The 23,152-nt window shown below is 45.3% G+C and overlaps 2 protein-coding genes across 9 annotated transcripts in view; both read left to right on the top strand.

Moving 5' to 3' along the window:
- The window catches only part of NDRG3 (NDRG family member 3), a 57,610-nt gene extending 47,737 nt beyond the window's left edge, over positions 1 to 9,873 (top strand). For 3 of the 5 annotated variants that reach the window (XM_015597147.2, XM_015597146.2, XM_025039758.1), the window contains 6 exons: positions 105 to 170; positions 293 to 344; positions 3,631 to 3,678; positions 5,774 to 5,809; positions 5,895 to 5,946; positions 8,274 to 9,873. In XM_015597147.2, the coding sequence (XP_015452633.1) occupies positions 105 to 170; positions 293 to 344; positions 3,631 to 3,678; positions 5,774 to 5,809; positions 5,895 to 5,946; positions 8,274 to 8,455 (436 nt within the window). In that variant the 3' untranslated portion in view covers positions 8,456 to 9,873. Of the gene's footprint in view, positions 1 to 104; positions 171 to 292; positions 345 to 3,630; positions 3,679 to 5,773; positions 5,810 to 5,894; positions 5,947 to 6,550; positions 7,059 to 8,273 lie in introns of those variants that run through there. The other 2 variants (XM_025039760.1, XM_025039759.1) reach the window with 2 other exon arrangements.
- A 1,830-nt stretch (positions 9,874 to 11,703) lies between these two features.
- The window catches only part of SLA2 (Src like adaptor 2), a 19,400-nt gene continuing 7,951 nt past the window's right edge, over positions 11,704 to 23,152 (top strand). For 2 of the 4 annotated variants that reach the window (XM_025039765.1, XM_025039764.1), the window contains exons 1-4: positions 11,704 to 15,946; positions 18,499 to 18,598; positions 18,967 to 19,053; positions 21,278 to 21,381. In XM_025039765.1, coding sequence (XP_024895533.1) covers positions 15,856 to 15,946; positions 18,499 to 18,598; positions 18,967 to 19,053; positions 21,278 to 21,381 — 382 coding nt within the window. In that variant the 5' untranslated portion in view covers positions 11,704 to 15,855. The remainder of the gene's footprint in view (positions 15,947 to 18,498; positions 18,599 to 18,966; positions 19,054 to 21,277; positions 21,382 to 23,152) is intronic. The other 2 variants (XM_006921781.3, XM_006921780.3) reach the window with 2 other exon arrangements.

Genomic DNA, 23,152 nt, shown 5'->3' with positions numbered 1-23,152 from the left:
TGTGAAGGAGAGAAGAGTTTTTACATTTTGTTTTTCATGACCAGAAAATAACCTGACTTGCCATGATTTACCTGAAAAGGGCATTGCTTCCTTTGTTTCTCTAGACGCAGAGACTTGGAGATTGAAAGACCCATGCTGGGCCAAAATGACAACAAATCAAAGACATTAAAGTAAGTCCCTCAGTTTCTCCTATATATTGCTAAATATATTTGTCTTTCATAGACGAGTTCTGTGTTCAGTGGAGCACATGCGCAGCTTACTGAGTGTCACCGCTTATTTTGCCTTTCCTCAGGTGTTCTACTTTATTGGTGGTAGGAGACAATTCACCTGCAGTTGAGGCTGTGGTAAGTATGTCCTGATGTTGTGAAGATTAATAAGATTAAAATGCAATAAAATATATGCAGCATGCTACTGACGCACCAGAAACAGTAGACTAATACTAGTTTTTGTTATTTCTTATTATACATATCAGAGTTTGCTCTTTATTATCCAGTTTGGGAAATGAATTCCTCATTGATCACTAGGTTTCATCAGAAGGGATCAATATTGTTTTGTGTGGTGCAGTTCACTTTGGGGCAAGTAGTGTAACTAAACACCATTTGTTTGTTGTCAGATTTCTGCCAGCCTTGGCATTCTGCAGCCACCATAAATCTGGAACTGTATCAGCAGGTTGGAAGCCTGCTGAGAGCATGTATGCTTTTCTCTTCGTCCTCAAGCATATAGTACTTTGGTAAAAATAATACATGCTCAGTGTAGAAAATATGAAAAAATTGGGAAATAGAAAGATGGGAGGGCAAATCATGATCCAGAGTTACCCAAAGACAAACTTTTATTATTATTATTTTTTTAAGATAGATTGAACTGTATTAAATATACAAGGTTTTGGGACCTGATTACATAACATTACTGATAGCATTTTCCCATATTATAAAGACAGTATGTCTATAGAACATTGTCTTGTAAGTATACCTTTGTTTGTTTAACCTCATTCTCCTGTTGATTACTTCTGATCTTGCCCTCTTAATAATGTTTCTGTTGAACATCCTTATAAAATCTTTGCTAGAATCTTTGATCATTTCTCTAGGATAGATTTCCATAAGTGGAATTAATGTGTCAAAAAATCATAAACTTTTCTAAGGTTCTTGGTACCTTTTTTGCCAGGTTCTTTTCCAGAATGCCCACACCAGTGTGTTGCCACCAGCAATGTATGAGTGCCTGTTTCACAGCACCCTGTCCAGCATCGGATTTTTAAATTCTGTTAGTTAATTCAATAGGTTAAAAATGGTGTTCCCCTTCTTTAATTTGCACTTCTTTGATTACAAATGAAGTTGATAGTTTTTCATATGTCTATTAGCATTTGCTTGTGGTTTTCTTTGGCAGCCTTCACTTCCTATTTAGAGCAAAATGTTAGGGAGTAAGGCTTTTTAGAAAGATAGTCTAATAACTAATCGGAGGTGTAAGACACGAGAAGGTTTGTGGGGCAGGGTTAGATAAATGTGACAATAGAATATATTCATACCGCCCTGAATTGCTCTGTAAAACATTCTGTGTCTGATGTAAAGTACATGATGTGGCTTGAGCACAGAGGTGAGTGATCCTGAAGTCAAAAAACAGTTTTTCCCCCAAAAGTAATAAAGTTATAGTGATGATCCTAATTTATTAAGAAGGAGTTTTATAAAGGTCAGTCTTTTCTGAAAAGGTAGAGATAGGTATATGAAAATATCTATCCAAAACATTTTTTTCATAAACATGTACTTAAAACAGGAAGGTAGTGTTGTTTTTAGAAAATATCCATATCAGAATTCCCTAATAATGCCATTATTTGCCTTTTTTAAATTGACATGAACTTAAAGTAACATTTCCAATTATTTTCCAAGACTTTATAGGTTAGCCCATACAAATAAGGTCCTTTTTTCTGATTTTCACACCTTCAGTATTAGTAGGGAAGGATTTCAGGAGCCTTATCGGTACCACAAAGTAGATGCTCTTCTAGACAGATTCAGACCTAGCTCTCCAGCCAGAGCATTTTCTCCCACAAATTGGTAGGGATTAAAGGGCTATTCATGCATGAAGAAACCACAAGTTCTGGTCACTGTTGATAGCTGTTTTTGCTCACTTATTCATTCAACATCATTTTTTGAGCTTCTATTTGCTCGATGCTATGGAGAATACAAAAATGAGTTAGATGGAGTCTTTGCATTGGGGAGCTTGGTAAAGAGTAGACATGTCATAAAACAATCATTGTGTTTGGCCTACCAGATATGGAGACTTCTTGTAAAGTTATAGAAATTACGAAGTGGCACATCACAGAAAGCATGATTTATTTTATTAAATCCAGACTTGGAAGTTTATTCTTCCAGAAAGTATGTATTGCATATCTGGTAAGCACTGTGCCTGGCAGTTTTCAAATACTATCCTTGAGGGTTAATGCATATTTTATAGTAAACTGGTATGTTTGTTTATCACTGCCTGTGTTTTCATTTGTATAGAGAAAAAACTGATTTGGTGATCCTGGCTTTTAAAGGTCAACCCCTGTTTTTAGAAGAGTTTTGTATACTACTGTCAACAATTCCCAGAGCAAAAGTTCAGCTGTATTGCTGGTTCTCACCTAGGTAATTTCAGTAACTCCCTAACTGGCTCACTGCCTCTACAGTCTATTATACAGGCCACTACTAGTTACTTTCCTAAAACAGCTCAAACCCTGTCACCTCAGAAACTTTCTGCTTCTTGCCTTCCCCCGGTTGCATCCTCACACCACCTTTACCTCTGTAACCCCACATGTATTATACACATTCACTTCACATCCCCTTGGGTCTTTGCTTATTCTTTCCCCCTGACTCTGGAATCCATGAAACACCTACCCCTTCTTCTTAATTTATATCTAGAAAACCTACACTTCTTATACTCACTCAGCTCAGTTGTGAAATTTTGAAGTGATGTTATTCTGCCTTGTATTATATGTTTTTACCCCACTAGATTCCAAACTCTAAGTGTTTTGTATATGTGTATTTGGCAAGCATGTGTAAAAGGAGAGATCCAGTTGATCAAATTGGCCATAAAACATTGCCGAACCTAGAGATTATCTTTCCAAATGTTTATTTTGAGGTCTCTGCCTTTGTGGATACAAAAGTACAAGATACCAAACATGTAAATACACAAGGTTGTAATGCTTCATTATGTATGATGACTGCTGTGAGAGAAAAACCATAAAGGGTTCAACTTTAGATGCAGCCAAAGACCTTGAGGAAGAAGAATCAGAGTGTAAGGAATGTCAAACCCATGACCTGCAGGGCACAGGAAGGGAGTGAGAAATGGTTGGGGGATGTGCACAGGGCTAGTCAGGGCCAGTTGTGTGGGAAGCCACTCTTTAAAGAAGTAGGTAACTCCACCCATGTAAGAGGAATTAGATTCAATATGTAGTTCTTTAAAGACGCGTAACAGATTCAGAAAATGAAATTATCCAGATTTTTAGATCTACTCAGAAATAGCAGCTATAAAGTGCATCATACAAATATAGATCTCCCACTTTATATTTTGGTAATTTTTTTGGCTGTTTCACCTGCCTCCAGCCTGAGCTATTGATCCTGGAAGATCTTTCTCATGCCAAGCTATTTCTTGTTCTTTTTTAAGGTTGAATGCAATTCTCGCCTGAATCCTATAAATACAACTTTACTAAAGGTAAAGTATCTTCTTTCCTCATTGCCAACCTTTTTTGAGTAAATCTATAATACATGGTTCAAATTACTGTATTTCTGCAATAATTGCCCAGAAAGAAGGAAAGCTCCTCCCTCCTTCCTTCTCTCTCTCTCTTTCTTTTTAAAAATATTTTTTTTCTGAATATATTCTCATTGTAGAAAATTGGAAAATAGAGAAAAGTAGAAATAATTTAAAAATTACCCATAATCCTACTGCATGATGGTAATCTGCAGTAAAAATATTGATGTATTTTTTCCTGTACATTTTTAGATCATTAATATCATAAGATGTTATAGCCCTGTATCTGTTTTCCTCAACTTTTTGACAAGGAAGCTTCTGATAACATTCTAGTGATGAAGATACATGCATTTTCTTTCTCTTAGGGCAAATAGAGCACAATTCTTGTACCACACTTTTAGAGTTAGTATCAAGTTTCTCTCCCTTTGGATTGTACTTCAGTCAAGAGAATCAGTCTTGCTTGTTCTAGGACCTCTAGTAAATTGTTCAGGGACCTGACCTCCTAGTTTGAATTTGGATTACTGTAGATTTAAGTGCTGATCTTATGTCGCTTACTGCCGCTTTCTCAGCCTAAAAGACCTCTGCTTTCTTCTTTCAAGTTTGTTTGAAAGGGAAGTGCTATCACCAGAAGCAGCCCATAGTTCCTGGAAATATAACATGAGGTTAATGCTCTGAGGTGACAAAACTCAGTGTTCTGAGGTCCAGGTGATAGATGAACTAGTCTAAAATATGATTTTTTTAAGTATGTGGTTTTAAATTTTTTACTGCAGGTTTGATTCTGTATTCCAAAAGCACAAAACCGAACTGTACAGTAGCCATGGATGTGGTTATTTCAGAGCAAAAATGTCTATCCACAACAGCATGATTGAAATTACTCTCCAACTATTTGATAGATGTCAAGCTTGGAAATAGTCTCTCCCAGTAGTCTCTCTCTGTGCATGGCATCTCTTTCATGGTTCTAATTAGATTTGACTCCTAAACTTCATGAAACTACAACCTGTGCCAGTTAGGTGTATCTTATACTTAAATCAGGTTAAATGTTTATTCCTGCTCTTAGAATTTTCAGGAGACTGTTCCTATTAACCTCAAATTCTTGTGCCTTCTGTAGCATTCCATCTGCTAAATAAGCCCCCTACTCAAAGAAAGTTTTCATACTAGTGAATAGAAACCACAGGGTTCATGTCTCTTTGAAAAATGCCAGTCAGCCTGAATAGGATATTATCTGAGTACAGAATGCATAACAGCTGGAAGAGGTGGGCTCATGGTTGGCCATTATGCTCTAGAAACAGTGTTCTCTGCAGGCCAACAGAATCTGCATCACCTGGATGCATGCTGGAACTACAAGTTCTTGACCCTCACCCAAGAATCCAGAGGGCAGGAACTTAAGAATCTGAGTCATTAACAAGTCTTCCAGGTAATTCTGATGCATGCTAACAGAGCCCTGCTCTGGAAATCCTTGCACAGGTGAAAATAACCAGCTGTAAAGATTCATGAAATGAGAGACAGCCTCACTAAGTCTAGCTGTGAGAGGAAACTGGCTGACCAAGCGAGTTGGCCAAATTCAACATCACCTGATTTGAGAAATCCCCTTAGTCATGGAATAAAGATAATATAGACTTGAGAGGGAATTTAGAAAGCATGGAACCCTGAGAAGTTAAGGTCACACTGAGGACTCTAAAAGTAATATTCTTCAAGTGAAGGCAGAACCATCGTTGAAAGTCGTGGTTAACTTTGCTGCTACCCCAGACAGAAAATTCCCACCATGGGCCTGAAAGCCAGGCTCTACACCTTGCTAATTAATTTGTATTGAATGCATCTTTTCAGGCTTCTATCCAAAGTTATTGCGAGAATCTAAGTCTTTGTATAAGAGTGCATTGAGGTAATGCAAAAAGATTTTTAATTAAAAGTGCATTGAGAAGATGTACACTTGGATGCACTTAAACATTAGGTTAAGGAACCTAAAATTCAATCCTATCCTGTTTGAAAGGACTCTTGGATAGTCAAAGCATTTCCCTTAAGTGTAAGTTCCAGTTGACTTCCATATTTTTCCTCTTTCTAGATGGCAGACTGTGGTGGACTGCCCCAAGTAGTTCAGGTAAGGAGAATATTTTTAAAGCACCCAATTGACTGTACCTCATTGCCTGTGCAAAGATTAATGACTTCTTATTTTGTCCCTCTAGCCCGGGAAACTCACCGAGGCCTTCAAGTACTTTTTGCAGGGAATGGGCTACAGTGAGTAGTACACAACTTTCTAGCAAAGATTTATTAATGCTGAAGTCATTTTGACATCTCGTGAGAGCCCACAATTCTCAGGACATAACCTCTGTGCTAGCCAGCCTGAAGTCAAGTAGAAACCAAAACATTTATGGAGCATTCATCTAGGCACATATATAAGATGAGCTAACACTTATTAAGCACTTAGAGGGGTTATATGCCGGTATTCTGTATTTATTATAACCTTAAGAGGTAAGTTCCATTGTTAGTCTCATTTTATAGAAAAAGAAACAGGCTCAAAGAGGGTAATCACATTTCCTAGGGTAACAATTTAGCTGCAGAGCCATGACTCAAATCCTGGCAGTCTGACTCCAGAGCCCACATTTATAACCACTGGAGCTTAGGCTGTCCTAGCTGTGAATCTGAAATAGTGATTTGCATTTGAAGTCAGCTGGTTAAACACTCCTGGCGTAGAGAAACAAAACAGGGACTCCAGAAGAAAGGGTAGTCATTCCAGTTAAATCTGCTCCGCCACAAGAGATTAACTTGCAAAGTATTTTAGAGCGAGTCCAAGGATGTGTTCATATCACGTGCTGCTGTCCTGGTTTCTCTGTTTTGTGAGGCCCTGAGCTTTATCATTTGTCACCGAAATCCACACTTGCACCTTTCTTGGAGTTTTAAGAAGAAAAACTCTTCCACCCAGGTACAGAGCTCTTTACCCAATGGGGTGGTTTTCTCTTGTCTTTGGTATTGATGTGGATAATGGCCACTGCGCAGCAGCTGGGCCCCTGGGTACCGCCCTGTACCTGGCAGGCAGACCATGTGTATGTTGTCTAGAGTGGCTGTGTGATCCCCGTGTGTGGTCCACTACCAACCAAGCCCACACCGTGTCCCCCTGACTCACTGGGAGGAGCAGGATTCCCTCCCCTATCTGGTTCTCTCATAGGTTTCCTAGGAAACAGCTATCTTCCAGCCCATTTTGATCCAAAGCAGGATGGCTGTTTATAGTGGAGGGGAAAACAGTTATCTTTGACTGGTCGAAGGAAGTAACATCTGAGATGCTATTGAAGAATCCATCAGCCTCACCTCTTCTCTGAAACCTTAAAATAAAACTTGATTTCTGACTTAAAGTATTCTGTCAGTGTCTGCTAGGCAGCTGAGGTTGCCACTTGGCACTCTTAGGTCACTAACCTGCCTTTTCCTGTATCCACCTGCTTCCAGTCCCGTATGTGCAGCTCAGTCACCTGAGCACCGAGTCAGGTACCTTCTTCTGTGCTGGTCCTGCCCCTGCCTCCCAGCCACGCTCTCTTGGCTGCATTGGCTGCCTGCAGCATGTCCGCGGTTTTCCTATGCAGTGAGAGCCCGATAGAACGTGGCTCATTGTGCCCCAAAAGGATTAGCCTACAGATCCAGCCCTGGGCCCCCAGAAAGGAAGACAGGAGTGGGTTATAATAGCCAGGCTTCCTCTTATCATCCCCAGCTGAGTTTCAGGAGTAGCTGAAATTTATAGGCTCCTCTTCCACCATTACCTGTTGATCCTTGCATTAACCTCCAGGGCAGCCTTGATTCTAAATAGCGTCAGAGCCTGTGTCCAAAAAATTCTGCAGGTGATGGCATCTTTAACCCCATCATTGAAATGACAGCTGGGGAATGGCTAGTGCCTCAGGAAGATAGGCAGGAATTTTACGTCAGGTAAGGCCCTATGCTGGCCAAGCTGGAAGGACCTTAGGTTCAAAGTAGTGCCAGAACCGGAGTCTGAGTTAAACATCCATCCCAGAGCCCTTCTCTCTCAGGCAGCCTGTACCTCACAGCCTGCGCAGAGGCCAGCTCCAGGCCTACCAGCCCTCCCTACACCCACATCTTCCTACATGTCTCCTCCCCAGGTAGCACGGATAGCCTGTGGACGCGGATGGTAGTCTTGTTGTATCGGGCTTGCACTGTGTTTGTGAAATACCTTCATACTTGTGTGGTTTGTCTTTCTTTTGGTTTAGTCTTGCATGCACTGCAGGTTTTGATTACCTTTTGGGTTCCCAAAGCCTCCTTCCTAATTATTCATTATGAATGGTGTGGGCATAGCTAGGAGGCTATACTTCAGACTTAGGTTTCCCTTTGTTCTGCTTTGGACTAGAATCAGCTGAGATTCCAGCTAGATCCAAAGGATTAAAGCAGCCTTACATGTAGCCATTCACCTAGAGCAAATAATACAAAGTGAAGATGGCTGTGTCTTGTCCTGGGTGTCACCTTAAATGGGTTGGAAACACTAATCAGAAAGCCTTTGGTGAAACTTCTGGGTTAACAATTTAACCAGGGCTCCATATTCTAGTGGTCTTGGTTCTTTCTTACAGTACCATCTGCCAGCATGACCCGGCTCGCCCGATCACGAACCCACTCAACCTCAAGTAGTATCGGCTCTGGAGAAAGTGCCTTCAGCCGATCTCTCACCAGCAATCAGTCAGATGGAACTCAAGAATCCTCTGAGTCCCCTGATGTTCTGGACAGACACCACACCATGGAGGTGTCCTGCTAAGCAGATGCTCCTCCCCTGGACCATGCAAGTTCATCCCCCTTCAAACAGCCACTCCATAATATAACATTTCATCCAGCAAACTGGCATCTGTCTTTAACTCATGCATGACCACTGACTCTTACTCTCTATTATCTTGGATTTATCATTCACTGCCTGCCTGCCCCCCTTTTTGTATGTATGTACAAAGAACCACTTCCATGACATTACTGTAACATTCCAACATCTTTAGCTGATCAAATCTCCTTACCTTGTCAACTTTACCCCGTGCTTTCCCAACTACGTATCTGATATTCTTTGATCTTGATGTATGTGTGTGAGCACACGTGTCTGTGTTTGTGTGTGCATAGTTCTGTAATTTTAGACATGCTTTCTTGTAGAGCTTCTGCAAAACAAAAAAAAGGGACTTTTTTTTTTCCGTTTTCAATGGTGTTTTTAGGGGAAGTATTCAGAACAGATTTCTAGGTTGGGTAGGCCACTGCATTCTCTTTTGGTTCCAAATTGGTCAACAATATTTTCAAAGTGACTCCTGGAAGGAGCAGTTCTGAGGAATGTAGAAGATCATAATTACTATTTGGACTATTGATTGATCGTGACCAGTAAAAGGGAGCCTGTTACATAGAGAAGCGGGAAGGATGGCCAGCCACCTCCTTCTGTTCAAATGAATTCACATACACTATTCTATAAACAAAAGGGAGGGATATGTACTGTTGGAAGCTAATAGATGATGAGGTTCTGATGCAACATGAAGCTGTTCCCAAGGGCTGAGTGTGGCTTAATTACTGGACTCTTGTAGCACAGGAAGGTGGAAAACAAAATGCCAGGCATTCGCTCTGCTGGAGCAAAACTGTCGCTGCAGTATCTGATACCACTTCCAGACGTCCGCAAGAAGTGCTTCCCAGGTCTGCAATGGAGAGAGTTTCTCCATCCCTCCATCCTCAAAAAAGGGAGAGCTGTGGCCTGAAAGTTATGTAAGTGGTGAGGAAATGGCAGGGGAGAGCGGAACAGACATTAACGGAATATCGTATTTAATAACTATAAGCTTGATTTAAGCAGACTTAATGGAAACTAAGTGAACCTGTGATAGAACTCATTTCTCAGAAAGATCTTTAATCCTGTGAACTCTTTTGTAGGTAGGAGGGAAGGGGCCGATATGTAAGGGCAGCTTAGCCTGTTCAGGTAAAATTTTGTTCAGTCTACTGTTGTATATCACTGGGCAGAGGGTGAAACCAACTGCCGTAGAGCCAGGTTCCAGCTCTTGAGGGCATCAAGATGTAAGTGCAGGGTGACACAATTCTAAATCTTAGGCAGGGGCTTTTCACATGTAGCGTTCGCTTTCTGTCAAGATAGGGAATGCGTCACTCTGCCAGAGTACAACTTTTTACAGATTATTAAATAAAGCTGTATATGTCTAATTGTTACCCAATTGCTGGTGTTATTTCTCTCAAGCCACTCACTGGGGCTCAGGGGGGACCAAGTTACTGTATATACAGGGCTCCGTGCTGGGCGTTTTTACATACTTGATTATTATCCCACCCAGTGAAGACTCAAATAATTTGCCCAAGGTCATACCAGAAGCCTGGCTGGGATTGAACCCCAAGTCCATCTTACACGCTTCTATTTTCCTCAAACCAAAAATCATGAGAAGCCCGACCTTGCATTTTGTGATGAAAGAGTAGAAGCTGAGATCTTGGAAGTGCATTGCATATCTCAGCTCTACCATCCGTGTGGGGTTGCTGAGTCCCACCCTTCAGTAAGAATCTGCAACCACTGTTGTTGGTTCCTCAGACAGACCAGGCTTTATTTCTCCAGAAATGGCTGTCTCTGTACCCACGAAGAATGAGTTCAGCGGGCCACCATCTCAGGTCAATTTTAAAGGATCCAGGAGCTGTTACTGCCGTAGTACATTAGGGTTCCTATGTCTGTGGGAGAAACTTGTAAAATGACACAAAGAGATGAAACAAATGCACATGGACCAGATACAGGTCATCAAGCTGAGTTCCTGACATTGCAGGCCAACATAGTTCCAGAGCTGGAGGTGGTCTGATGGTTACGGTTGCTCTTAAAACCCTCATTGCTGTAGCCTTTTTGGCCACACTCAGCATGGACAGTCACCTGCTTTCCCACCTTAGATTTGTGCCTGGAGTCAGGCCCCAACTGAATGCACCTAATTGGTCTTTACTGCACTCATTCCTCTTCTCATTTTCATTTCCTTCCTGTTTAGTCCAAAAAAATCTTGGGTGCCTGCTTTGTGAGAAACAAGGAAGTGGCCAGGTAGACCCTACACATGATGATCGTATAAAGCTCTCCCATGTAAATCGTCTTACCCAGTTCTCAGGGCAACTTTGCAAAGCGGGCAGTGTTTTATAGACAAGGAACAGCTGAGGAGAGTTAGAAGATTTGGCCAAGGTCATGTAGCTAGAAAAATTTCCCAGTTTTTCCAAAATCAATTCGTTTGCATATTTTCTTCAGCCTTTTATTGAGCACCTACTACAGTTTGGGCCCTTAGCAACTTCCTTTATGTTCCTTCTATCGACCCAGTGAGCTACACACTAGTACCATTTTTATGGAAATGGTCACAAACTAATAAGTGGCAGAGCTAAACTTTTAAATTCTAATTCTTAGGTGGTTTCCTGAGTGGAAAGAGAGAGTATAATGTGGGATATTTTTTTTAGTCCAAAGAGTCCCTACTTCTTGCCTCATTTGTGGACCTTACCTTGAGGCCAATCTAAAGTCTACCTGGCAGATAAGATAATGGACATCAGCGTGGTATGCAGGCAGGAGCAAGAGGGCGAGCCTGTACTTAGTTCCCTCTCTGCCACGGGCCACATCCTTCAGTAGCCGGCACCCATTCAAACACGGTAGTTAAAATTTCCTTACAGAGCATTCACCTCCAGTGTGGCTCCTCTCCATGCCAAGTTTCTGCAGAGTTAAATCTCAAACCAGCCTCCTCTGGGAAAAAGGGGTATGTTCCCACTGGCCAGGCCCCCAAAAAACCTGCATAGTTTAAGCTGGAGGGAGGAGCTATTTCAGTGCAGTGGATCATTTTGTGTTAAAAAGTGACTGTCTCCAGGAATACTAAGCCCCCTAATGCAGTAGTTCTCAACTTTTTTGTCACCAGGACTGGTGTGCCTATGAGAATCTAATGCCTAATGATCTGAGGTGGAGCTGAGGTGGTGACGCTAGCACTGGGGAGCGGCTGCAAATACAAATGAAGCTTTGCTTGCTGGCTTGCCGCTCACCTCCTGCTGTTCAGCCAGGTCCTAACAGGTTCCTAACAGGCCATGGACCATTAGTTCCCGGTCCACAGCCCAGGGGTTGGGGGCCCCTGTAACGGAAAAGCAAATGGGTATGGTTATGTAGATTTTTATGAGCTGGAGATTTTATTTACGTTTCAGTGACTGAGGTTAATACCAAAATCAAAGGCAGTTCTATCAGAGCTACTTTATCCTGGCTGAGTGATTCCCAAGCTAGGGGTGTGCATCAGAATCACCTGGAGGGCTTGTTGGCCCCACCCACGGAGTTTCTGATTCAGTAAATCTGAGATGGAACCAGGGAATTTGCATGTCTAACAATTTCCTGGATGATTCTGAGGCTGCTGGCCTAGGGATCATACCTGGAAAACCGCCGTCCACAGGTCTTTCAAAGTATGGTCCCCAGACCAGCGACCTGGGTATCACCTGGGAGGAGTTAGCAATGCAGAATCTTGAATCCCTGTCCCAGACACACTGAACCTGAACCTACAGTGTAACAAGATCCCTGGATGTTTCCTATACACATTAAAGGTTGGGAGACAACACTCCAAGGCAGTGCTTCCCAGACTTGCCAATCAAAGGGATCTCTTGGAGTGTTTAAAATTCAGGTTCCCAGGCTGTTCCTCTTGGATTCAGATGTGGGAGGATCCCAGGAATCTGATACTAACAAGCCCCTCACGTGATTATTATGATCAGGCAAGCATGGGAAACTCCTGCTAAAATTTACCAAGGTCTTGTGTTCCTCGGGCAAGACCAAGCCGTAAAGCCAGAGAAAAACCTCTCCCTCAAGGATCATGACCAGGCAGCCACTTCTTCCCCAGAAACAGGAACTTGAGGAAGGTGGCTCCTCGATGATCTGTGATGCCGTCAGAGGAAATAGGTGGTTGTGAGAACCACAGAGCCTGCAGACGTGAGCCGGGAGCTCCAAGGACCCTATGACTGCTCACAGAGCTCTGGGCCATCTTCTCAGACCCAACTGTGCTTGGGAGGACCGCCCGGTCGGGGGTCTCTAAGGAGCAAGGGACTCTTGTTCCATCCCATGTTACAAACTGCTGACCACAGGCAGATGCGGAGCTACCCAAAGCGATACCGAGAGCCTCTCCCTGAAGATTCTCCCAGGCCAAGAGGGTCCTGGATATCCTAGAACTAAGGATGTTGGCAGACTTCCAGATGGACCCCCCAAAGCCCTAACATCTTCAGCCAAAGCATGCATCTTAGCTGAGCCCCCACCCCAAGCCTCTGATGACAGGAAACCAGTAAGTATGCTTGCTTTTGTTTTTTGGTTTGGGACTGTGAGTGGGCTTCAAAGTTGGAAAACAAGCTCAAGGAGAAAGGAGAGACTGGGAGTGGGCTTCAAAGTTGGAAAACAAGCTCAAGGAGAAAGGGGAGTGGTTCTGCTGAGGCTGTAAGAGGGGTGATTTCTGAATGTCCCTGAAGGAACCGAGGCTTCCCCTCTCCACCTTTGACTGTCCTCTGGAGAATTACATTGTTCCCTCCTGCTTGTCTGCATGCCTGGTCTGGTCTCATCTCAGTTACCAAGTTGCTGTGTGACTTTGGACACTCCCAGGTCCCTAACCTTCCAACGCTAGTGAATGAGAGGAGTCTGGATTATAATCTCAAACACTTTCAGCTCTAGCGTCCATCGGTTCCTCTCAAAAGGGTAATATTTCTTAGTTGAAGAGGGAGGTCACCCTTTAGCTCAATCTAAATTCATTACTCTTACTCCACTGCTAAGAAATTCTTTCGAAACACAAAAACATGGATTGTAGACCCAGCTCTACAACCAGCTATATAACGGTGAGCACGAGGTCGCCCTCTCTGGGCCCTGGTTCTTGTATCTGAAATGGGATTCAAACTTTGCCGACCTTCAAAGATTCAAGTGAGGTGATCAAAATACATTTGTGGGCAGTGTACTGATTTTAGCTGCCTTTTACTAACTCTTCCACCTACTGGCCCAGGGCCCCTAGAAAGTGCCTAACACATAGTAAGTTGTTTAAATACTTATGTAATTAATGATTAGGTTCTCTCAAAAGTTTGGGCCCATACCTTCTCATCCTAGGCCTGCCCACCCCATGGTCTTAATTTTGCCCTCCAGGAGGCTTCCTGGCCAGACCAGGTGAAGGGAGCCAGCAGAGAGTGCTGGGGGCTTCCAGCCTGAGTACAGTTCTACCTTCTTCGGGCCCATCCCCCAGCTCCACCTGCTACGTGAAGAAGTTTCTGGGTTTAGTGCAGTTGGTGATTGTGGTGACTTTGTCTTGCTGAAGGAGGAGAAAGGAAACCTTTACTGAGCACCCACTCTGTGCCAGGTTCTGCGACGCCCTCTCCACACACATAAAGCCCTGTAGACTTGGTATTATCCCTGATTTACAGATGAGACTCAGAAAGGTTACATGCTTTTCCTGAGATCACACAGCTCCAGGTTGGTCTGAATTATTCATGCTACCCAGGAAAGATCTCCTCTGGGATTTTTTGGATATCTGCACAGTTAAGCATAGAGCCTGTACTTCATATCCATGGGGAGAAGAAAGGCTGGGGAGCAGCCTAAGTGTCGAAACGTGACCTAAATTGGGATGCCCAGGCAGTGAGAGAATCAGAGACCTGCGGAGGCAGCAGCACCATCTCAGGCTGCCAACGCTTCGAGATCCCAAAGTCTGAACAGGAAGTGGCTGTCAGGAGCCATTTCCTAAAGGTGGATTTTGTGTTGAAGAGCCCCTGTCCCATGAATGCTGACCTGCCCATGGGAGGCAGCAACAAACAAGCACTGTCATCCCCATGTCAGTGACTCGAGACTGCAGAATAGAGCATAAGCCCCTTGCACAGTCCTTCCCTCCTCTAAGGCAGGCTCTTCACTCCTCAGGCAGGATAGGCTGTGAGGCCGTGGAAGTCACTCCATGATCATGACAGACACCCATCCTCACCCAGGTGTGGCGAAGGGTTCGAAGGCCAGCATGGAGTATGCTATGTCACCAAACTAGTGTAATTATGCCTTATGAAACCCTTTGAAAGAATGAAACCACCTCCCCGAAACATTTTAAAATTGTGTTGGGAAAAATCAGCATTACCCTGGAAACCAGGGAATCTAAATTATTCTAAGGATAAGACACCTGCCCAAAGAGCTAATAATTTTGTCCATTTAGTTAATATGCATTGAGTGCCTTCTATGGGCCAAATACTTCATGAAATGTTTAAGAAATGGGTAAAAAGAGACCCTGTACTCATTGAGCTGTGGAATAACCTCAGATTAAACAAATAAAAGCTTTAATAAATGAATAATTAGAATGGAAAGGGACACAACAGGGAGCCAAGGGAGAGAAAAGGGAAGGCTCCCAGGAGCAGCCTCTGGTGAAGTGACCGGGCATGATAAAGGAAAAGCAGGCCCTGGCCAGGCTTCCCACATGCATTCCCTCTAAGACTCACATGCTGAGTATTGTTATCCCCATTTTTCAGATGAGGAAATGGAGGCAAAAAGAGGGTAGTGGCTCAACAGCCAATCTTCCAAAGCCTTGCAAGTCATCACTATGTCCCAGAGTCTTCCAGTCATTTTACTTTGCCCTGTGACACCAATACAGTATGCTCAGTGTCACCTTAGCTTATTGTGATACCAGCTCCCAAGCCCCCTCAGATCCCCCTTGTCCACCTGTAGTCATGGGTCCTGGTGTGCCCGGAGTGAACTCTGTCTGGTCATTGTCCCCTGTCACTCAGTGGCAGAATGTGACCCCGGGTCAGGAATGGTTCTGAGAAGGCCATCGGAATGATCAGCAAGGGCTTGGGGATTCAGGAAAGCTTCCTAGGGAAGGATGGGATTGAGACGGGCCCAAAGGAGAAAAGGGGTATTCCAGCCAATAGGAGGGTGCACCATACACACAAAGGCCCAGAAACAGAACTGAGCATGGCTATGGCAGTGAAAAGATGTGATGCAGAGAAAACAGGTGCAGTTTGCAGAGAGCCTTCAGGGTCTGGAGAAGGGGCTGGAGCCTGATCCTGATGGGAGGGAGATCATTTGTATGCCTCGACATGGAGGTCAGCAGGGCTGAACCAGGGTGGGAAGGTGTTTGGGGATCAGGCCTTAAACCACAGCTCTTTCCCCATCATAGCATCTCTTTCAGATTTCTCTTGATGAGGTGCTTCTGCAAATCCTGCTGAGGAACAATGGGAAGTCAGCCCAGCAGAGGGAAAACCCTGCCAAGCCCAAGCTCAAGCCCCTCTGTCCAAGGCCAGGGCCCTGTGCCCATGCAAGCAGGTAGGCTATGGGGCCTGGGACAGCCAGGCACAGTGCCTTTTTAACCAGCCACTCCAACACAACTTCAAGTGTCAGTGAGTGCCTGCTGTATCCCAGGCCCTCCCCGGTGAACCATGCAGGCAGGGCCCTGCTCTTGTGGAGCTTACATTTTGGCAGTAACATTAAACAACCAGGTAAAGTAGAAAATGTGAGAGTGACAGGTGCTAATCAGTGACAGGCATGATGGTCCTCCAGGTATGATGGTCCTCCAGGTGTCTCCCATGGCTTCCCTCCTCCTCAACCAGTTTATTTGGAGACTGAGCTGGAAACTCTAAGACCAACCCCACTCCTGTAGCTCTCCATGGCTGCACTGTCTATTACAATAGCCTAGTCCTATGCAGCTATTTAAATTTAAGCTAAAATTAATTTAAATGAAATTAAATATTCAGCTCCTCAGTCACACTAGCCACATTTCAAGTGCTCAAAGCCAGTGGCCACGTTAATCGAACAGCACAATTATAGAACATTTCCATTATTACAAGAAGTTCTACTAGATTCTGATGCTCCAGAATCTTGCCTCTTATCCTGAGAGGTGCTGTGAAATACTTGAAGCAAAATTAGTGCTATAGCAGCTGGGAAAAAATTGGCACTGCACATGCTGAACCTATAACTGTAATTTCCTAAACTAGTCCTAACTAAAAATGCTACTTTTTAGGACAATGAGACAATCAAAATAAGTTCTGATATTTTGATGTCAAAACTAGTTTGTTTCTTGTTCCCCAAAATAGCCACAAAAATCCTTTCTCAAATCACATCCTGATTTGGCGTTTTGATAATATATTGGTCAGAGTTCTCCAAAGAAACAGAACCACAGAACCAAGATGGGTGTGTGTGTGTGTGTGTGTGTGTGTGTGTGTGTGTGTGTGTAGACAGAGAATTTATTTTAAGAATTTATTTTAAGAGTTGACTCACACAATTATGGGGGCTGGTAAGTCTGAAATCTGCAGGGCAGGCAGGCCTGCCGGCTGGAGAGCCAGCAAAGGATTGATGCTGCAGACTCACAGCTGAGTCTGGAGGCAGAATTCTCTCTTTCTCATAGGACCTCAATCCATTTCTCTTAAACTCTGCACTGAAAGAGGCCCACACCTATCATGGAAGGTAATCTGTTTTGTTTAAAATCTACAGATTTAAACGTTAATCTCATCTAAAAAATACCTTCACAGCAACATCTAGACTGGCAGTTGACCAAATATCTGGTCACTTTGAGACATAAAATTAACCATCACAGATAACAAGGTTACTCTAAACCAAGTAGCACTTTTAGGAGGAAGGACATAGACACTTAAACAGAACTAGGAGACTGCAAAGCCAAATGACTACGCATCAGTGTTTGGCCAGGAGCTGTCCCTAATCTGAACACTTGCCTGCAATAGCTGACGCTTCCTTTCCACTCCTCAGCCCCTGCCCCCATATCCTTATCTCCCTTATATCAGCCTCCCCTAGTCCCACGGGTATCAAGGCCTAGGACTCCTGCTGGGGAGGCAGCTGCCCTCCTTTTAGCCTCTAAATCAGAGCAGAAAGCCTGGGGCCCAGCAGGCCCAGGAGGAAGAGACCTGGAAACCACACAGACCTGCACCTCATTTCCTCTGAATCTAGGCATAGGAAGCGGCCCCAAGGCTGTTCTGAGTCATGCCCAGGCTGCTGAGGAGTATGACTCCTCCCCCCGGCAGGTGTCCTGGGGCCTCCCTACTTGCAAGGCCTGAGGGGAACTGTAGTCCCCCCTCTGCCAGGGTCTCCCAGGGAAGGACTGGCCTCTCGGTAGGTCTACCTCTTGTTCCAGCAGAAGCATGGATTTTTGGCAACCCCTTCCATGAGTTATTTGTGTCCATCGGCCTTGCATCTACCCAAAATCTAAGGCTCTTGTGCCAGGCCTTGTGCAGGACCAGGGTTCACAGCAATGAACAAGATAGACACAGTCCCAGCTCTCAGTGACAGTCAAGTCCCAGAGACAGGTGCTTAACCAATAATCAATAACAATTGTGTTTGATTGTGGCAACAGTGTGTACTAAGGGACTCTGACCCAGAGTGTGTACTAAGGGGTTCATCAGGGAAGCCTTCCCAAAGGAAGGGGCATTTCACCTGGGGAGTGAAGGATGAAGATGAGTCAGCCAGGTGAAGGGGGCCAATCAAGAGGACAGCACATGCTGCTCAGCAGCTCCTAGGGGTGCAAGGCCAGGGCTCCTAGGAGGGGAAGGAGTCATTCCCAGCCACTTGGTTCCATATTTGTCAGAGGATACCTTCCACAAGACTTGCATTACTTATTTGGGCATCAGATGTTTCCCTGCACATGGGATGGCCGGGCCCTGTGCTTCAGACAGTTCAGAGAAGGAGAGACCCCTGGAGCTCCGATTGGGTCACCATGGGTATCTCCACGTGTGTCCGGGAAGACTTGAAGGAACCAATCTGGTGTGGCTGTCGGAGGGTTGATGATGGTGGGAGAGCAGACTCCACTAGACCTCTCACCCTGGGGAAGAGCTGGCCAAGTGGGTAACCATCTCTGTCCCTCCATCCAGAGAGGAGCAAGGTCACAGCCGTGGCCCTGGGCAGTTTCCCAGTAGGCGAGCAGCCAGATCTGTCACTGAGACTGGGGGAGCCACTGACCATCATCTCTGAGTAAGTCCTTCCAAGGGCACTGGGCAGGGTGCTGTGCTCCCTCCTCCAGTACCCGAAGATGCACTGATGGGAGAAGGGGCCCCTCCCTCCAGAAGAAAAGAGGATGGCCTTTGGTGCTGAGCTCCCACTTGGCCCTAATGGTGGATTTCAGGCGGCTTGACATGCCTGCAGGGAGAAGCAGCGGGTGGTCAGCCATACAGGGGTCCCTGAATTATGCCATCTACTGCCCAAGAGGTATCTGGACTAGCTGGTGCAAGGAAACCTGGGAATCAGGTGGGATCCAGCCTGGAGGGTCCTTGCGAATCTCAAAAGAGCAGTTTCTGGGCTTCGGCCCTTCTGAGAGAGGTCTCCCTCCTTTCTCTCTGCAGGGACGGAGACTGGTGGACAGTGCTGTCAGAGGTCTCAGGCAGAGAGTACAGCATCCCCAGCAACCACGTGGCCAAAATCTCCTATGGGTGAGTTTCCACCCCAGACCCCACCTTAGGAGACCTTCCTGTGTAGTCCTTTATGCCCAGTCCTGTGCTGATCAAAGCTGGAGACAGGAGAATCACATGCAGGCCCTGCCCTCTGGAGGAGCAGATAGTTAACTCACATCTTCCTGTGAGACTTGGGAGCCCAGAAGAGGGGGCTGGGGCAGGAATGTGGTGGTGGAGAATGCTGAAAGGGACTCGCAGATGGGGGCAGGCTGCATAAATGTCTGAGGCAAGAAAACAAGGGGGCAGCACCCCACATCATGGGCCTGCCCTTCCAAGAGGTGCCTCCCAGGGAGGGCCAGACACGGGACACAGGGTCTCTTACCAAGCACCAGCCATCTTGCCAAGAGTGAGTGGCAAAAGAAACTGACTCCAGAGCAAATTCTATGCCAGGAGAGAGGGGAAGTGAACTGTCTTTCAGTGGGATCTACCTGATGACACAATCAGGAATGTGTCTCTGTGTACATACACTGCTGTGACAGCCACTCTTCAGTTCTGAGAGAAAGTATAGCTCCAGCAGTGGATGACCTTCCTGTTCTGAGGCTCACGGTGTGTCTGGCTCTGATGAAAGTGACACAGGGATCCTGTGACATGTGGATACCTTGTAGGCTCAGCTTACACAGAGGTCTGCAAGCCGGCTAAAGCCCACCTTGCCATGTGTTTCTTGATGGCTTGGACCTACTGGTTGGAGGTTTTGCATCCACAGTGTGAAACCTAGTTTAAGCCAAGGAAACAGGAACTACCTCCAAGAGTCCCCTTCCCTTGCGACTCCTTCATTTACATCCTCAATTTTGGTAAGACATATGACAATTTTCATAAGTCAATAGAATGACTTATGTACTATAACGCTAGGCTAAGTTCGCTGCTGGCGTCATGCGAGTCACAGCTTCTCAAATTTATTCCTTGAAATCAACTCAACCCTGACTCTGGCGTTGACTGGAATTTCACAGAATCACAAGGAGATAGCCATTTCCATCGAATCACTTTCCATAGGCTTTGCTGGGACTACAGAGCATGACCCTGGGGACTTAGGAGGCTGATACACTAGTAAACCAAAAAGTTCCTGCCAAATTACGCCAAATTTCCCATTGCAGTTAAGTCCTTCGGGGACATACACAGGTGAGGGATCAAGTAAAAAGAGGAAGGAAAACATGGGATCGGCATAATCACAATCCCAGCAGGGAAAGGCACCGAGGAGCAGGACTGTGAAAGAGCTGTGTTTTGGGAGGCACATGTGGAGGTTGAAGGCCTGCTGGTTTTTTCCTAAAACTTCAGAATGTCTTGAACATTTGAGTTCCAACCTTTCTATCCACAAATAAGCTTCAATGAGAGTTAGATTTCAGTGACACCGAATAAAGGTTCACCCGCATACCCTTTGGCTACAAAGTGAAACTTTAAAATGTTCAAGTAAAATATTTACTAAAATTTAAAGAAAAAAAAAAAAGGCAATTCTTGGAACGAATACGATCCCTAAAGCTAAACGTAACCCTAAGGCTTACCGGGGGCCTAGCCCTAACCCTGCCGTAAGCTAACTTTAACGGAAACAGTAACCCTAAGTTGGCATAATCACAATCCCAGCAGGGAAAGGCACCGAGGAGCAGGACTGTGAAAGAGCTGTGTTTTGGGAGGCACATGTGGAGGTTGAAGGCCTGCTGGTTTTTTCCTAAAACTTCAGAATGTCTTGAACATTTGAGTTCCAACCTTTCTATCCACAAATAAGCTTCAATGAGAGTTAGATTTCAGTGACACCGAATAAAGGTTCACCCGCATACCCTTTGGCTACAAAGTTAAACTTTAAAATGTTCAAGTAAAATATTTACTAAAATTTAAAGAAAAAAAAAAAGGCAATTCTTGGAAAGGCGAAGGCTTGGAAAGGCGAGAGGAAAGCATAGGGCTTCTGGGGGGACTGGACAGTGATAGGAGAGAGGCTGACATCACCTAACCTGCTCGTAGCTCCCTGGATGGACCCTTGGGAAGAGGGAGGTCTCCAGGCAGAAAAGACTGGGGTTGACCCCATGAGGTTGTTCTCTGAGGTCCCTGGAACCAGGACCAGGAGGACAAACATGGGGGGCCCCTTGGAGATTAGAGGCCAGTTCGTCATGGTGCAAGTAGAACTTGAGGCCCAGAGAGGGAGGAGGGGTTCCTTTAGAGTCTTGGCCCTTCCACTCCCAGGCTAACCCTGTCGCTCTCTGCTTCTTCCCCTTAGGTGGCTGTATGAGGGCCTGAGCAGGGAGAAAGCTGAGGAACTGCTGCTGCTGCCTGGAAACTCTGGAGGGGCCTTCCTCATCCGGGAGAGCCAGACCAGGACAGGTGGGTAAGCTCAGCCCCACCCTGGGCTTGTCCCTTGAATGCCAAGAACCAAGTGTGATATGACTTCAGGGTAGAGGTCGGAGGCCAAGTGCAAAAGGCTGGAGTACCTGACATTGGAGATAGACAAGTCTAGCTGACTAACCACCGTGTTGCTGCCGTGAGAGCTCATCAGCAACAGAGCAATAACCTGCATTTCTAACAGTGGGTATGAATGGCCCACAGTAGGGATCCAGGCTCAGCCAACACTTGTCAACTGGGACTAGTAATAGTCACAGGATTTCCCTGCCCTGACGGCTATGATTCTTCCTCCCCAAGACACAACATGATCCTAATCTCTTGGCAAAAAGTTGACAAGATCTCTGTGCTTTGGGTCACCAGCCAGCCAGAGCCAAAAATCCATTAGAAGTCATCTCATGATCTTTCTCTCTCTGCTGTTCAGATAGGAAAACAGAGGCCTGAAGATGCGTAGAGATATGTCACATTGCACATTCATATGGGACTTCTCTCACCTCAGGCACAGGGCCTTTGCAAACCAAACACAAAGTTGATGAAGTCTGTCTCTGATGCTCCTGCCTCCCTCTGGGCTGCTGCCCTGAGTCCCTTACAGCAGGGGCAAAGAGGGACGTTGAAGGAATGGCAGTACTCACGTTTGCGTTGGCCCTTTCAGTGCCTTCAAACAACCCTGTGGGTGTTGTTCTTCCATTGTCCCCATTTAACAGATGAGGAAACTGAGGCTTGGGGAAGAGAAACGTTTTGCTTGGAGAGACACAGCTAAGAAGTGAAGAGCTGGGATTTAAACCCAGCTGGGGTTCATCTCACTTCTGACAAACAAGGAAGGCCCACATGTGACAATATTGGTGGAACTGCAAGCACAGTGGTGGACTGGGGAGGAGATATTCGGGAATGAGGACCAGACTCCTGTGCTTGCCCTAATTTGAGCCAACTGTGGTGGGTTGTCAAGTCCTTTGCTTTCTACTCAGTCTCCCTTCTGGGGCCCCTCCAGCAAGTGAGTCCTACCTTTGCTCCCCTTCCTTGGGAAGCTCCCTGAGTTGACTTCTCGCTATCCCCTCCTGCTGTTTTCCATGCAGCATCAGCAGCCCACCCTCACACACTCATAGGCTTAGGCGGGGGCTGGTCCGAGTACAGTAGCTGCAAACAGGAAACCACAGCGGAGGAGCTGAGTAGGGGCAGGGGTGCTGCAGACCAGTGAGCTTTGAAAGCCACAGGAAGTGCTCCGGGCTCAGCTCCTCACCTCCACCCCTTCTCTGGCCTGGTTCAACGCCAAGAACACAGTGGCCAGCACTTATTGCCACTCTGCCCCTTTCTAAAAAGGAGCATATACAAGGGGAAATAGCTGAGAAAAGAGAAAGCAGATAAGGATCAACATTGTTAGTGGGATTAAGTTTAGATTTGACTCTGAGCTTCCACATAGCCAACATCACAACAGGACAGATTAGAATGCAGCTCTTGATATCAAAGAAGGAAGAGATTTGTCAATTATGCAGGAAAAGCAAAGGTTTCTTTGGTACTAACTTCTAATCTCTCATCTGGGGCTTCCTTTTGGACAGTTTGTCAAGCTGCAGGCCATGACTCATCTGTGGGCTAAGGAATCAGTTTAATTCATTGGTGATAGACCAGTGGGTCTCAAATCTGGGTAGGCATCAGTATCACCTTTTAGAGCAATGAACTGGCCCCACACCCAGTAGTTCTGACTCGGTAGGTCTGGGGCAAGGCTTGAGAATTTGCCTCTCCAAAAAGTTTGTAGATGACT

This window comes from Pteropus alecto, unplaced genomic scaffold (genome assembly GCF_000325575.1).
Source record: "Pteropus alecto unplaced genomic scaffold, ASM32557v1 scaffold45, whole genome shotgun sequence".
In the NCBI taxonomy this organism is placed as follows: domain Eukaryota; kingdom Metazoa; phylum Chordata; class Mammalia; order Chiroptera; family Pteropodidae; genus Pteropus; species Pteropus alecto.
This window is presented reverse-complemented; position numbering and strand designations above follow the sequence as displayed.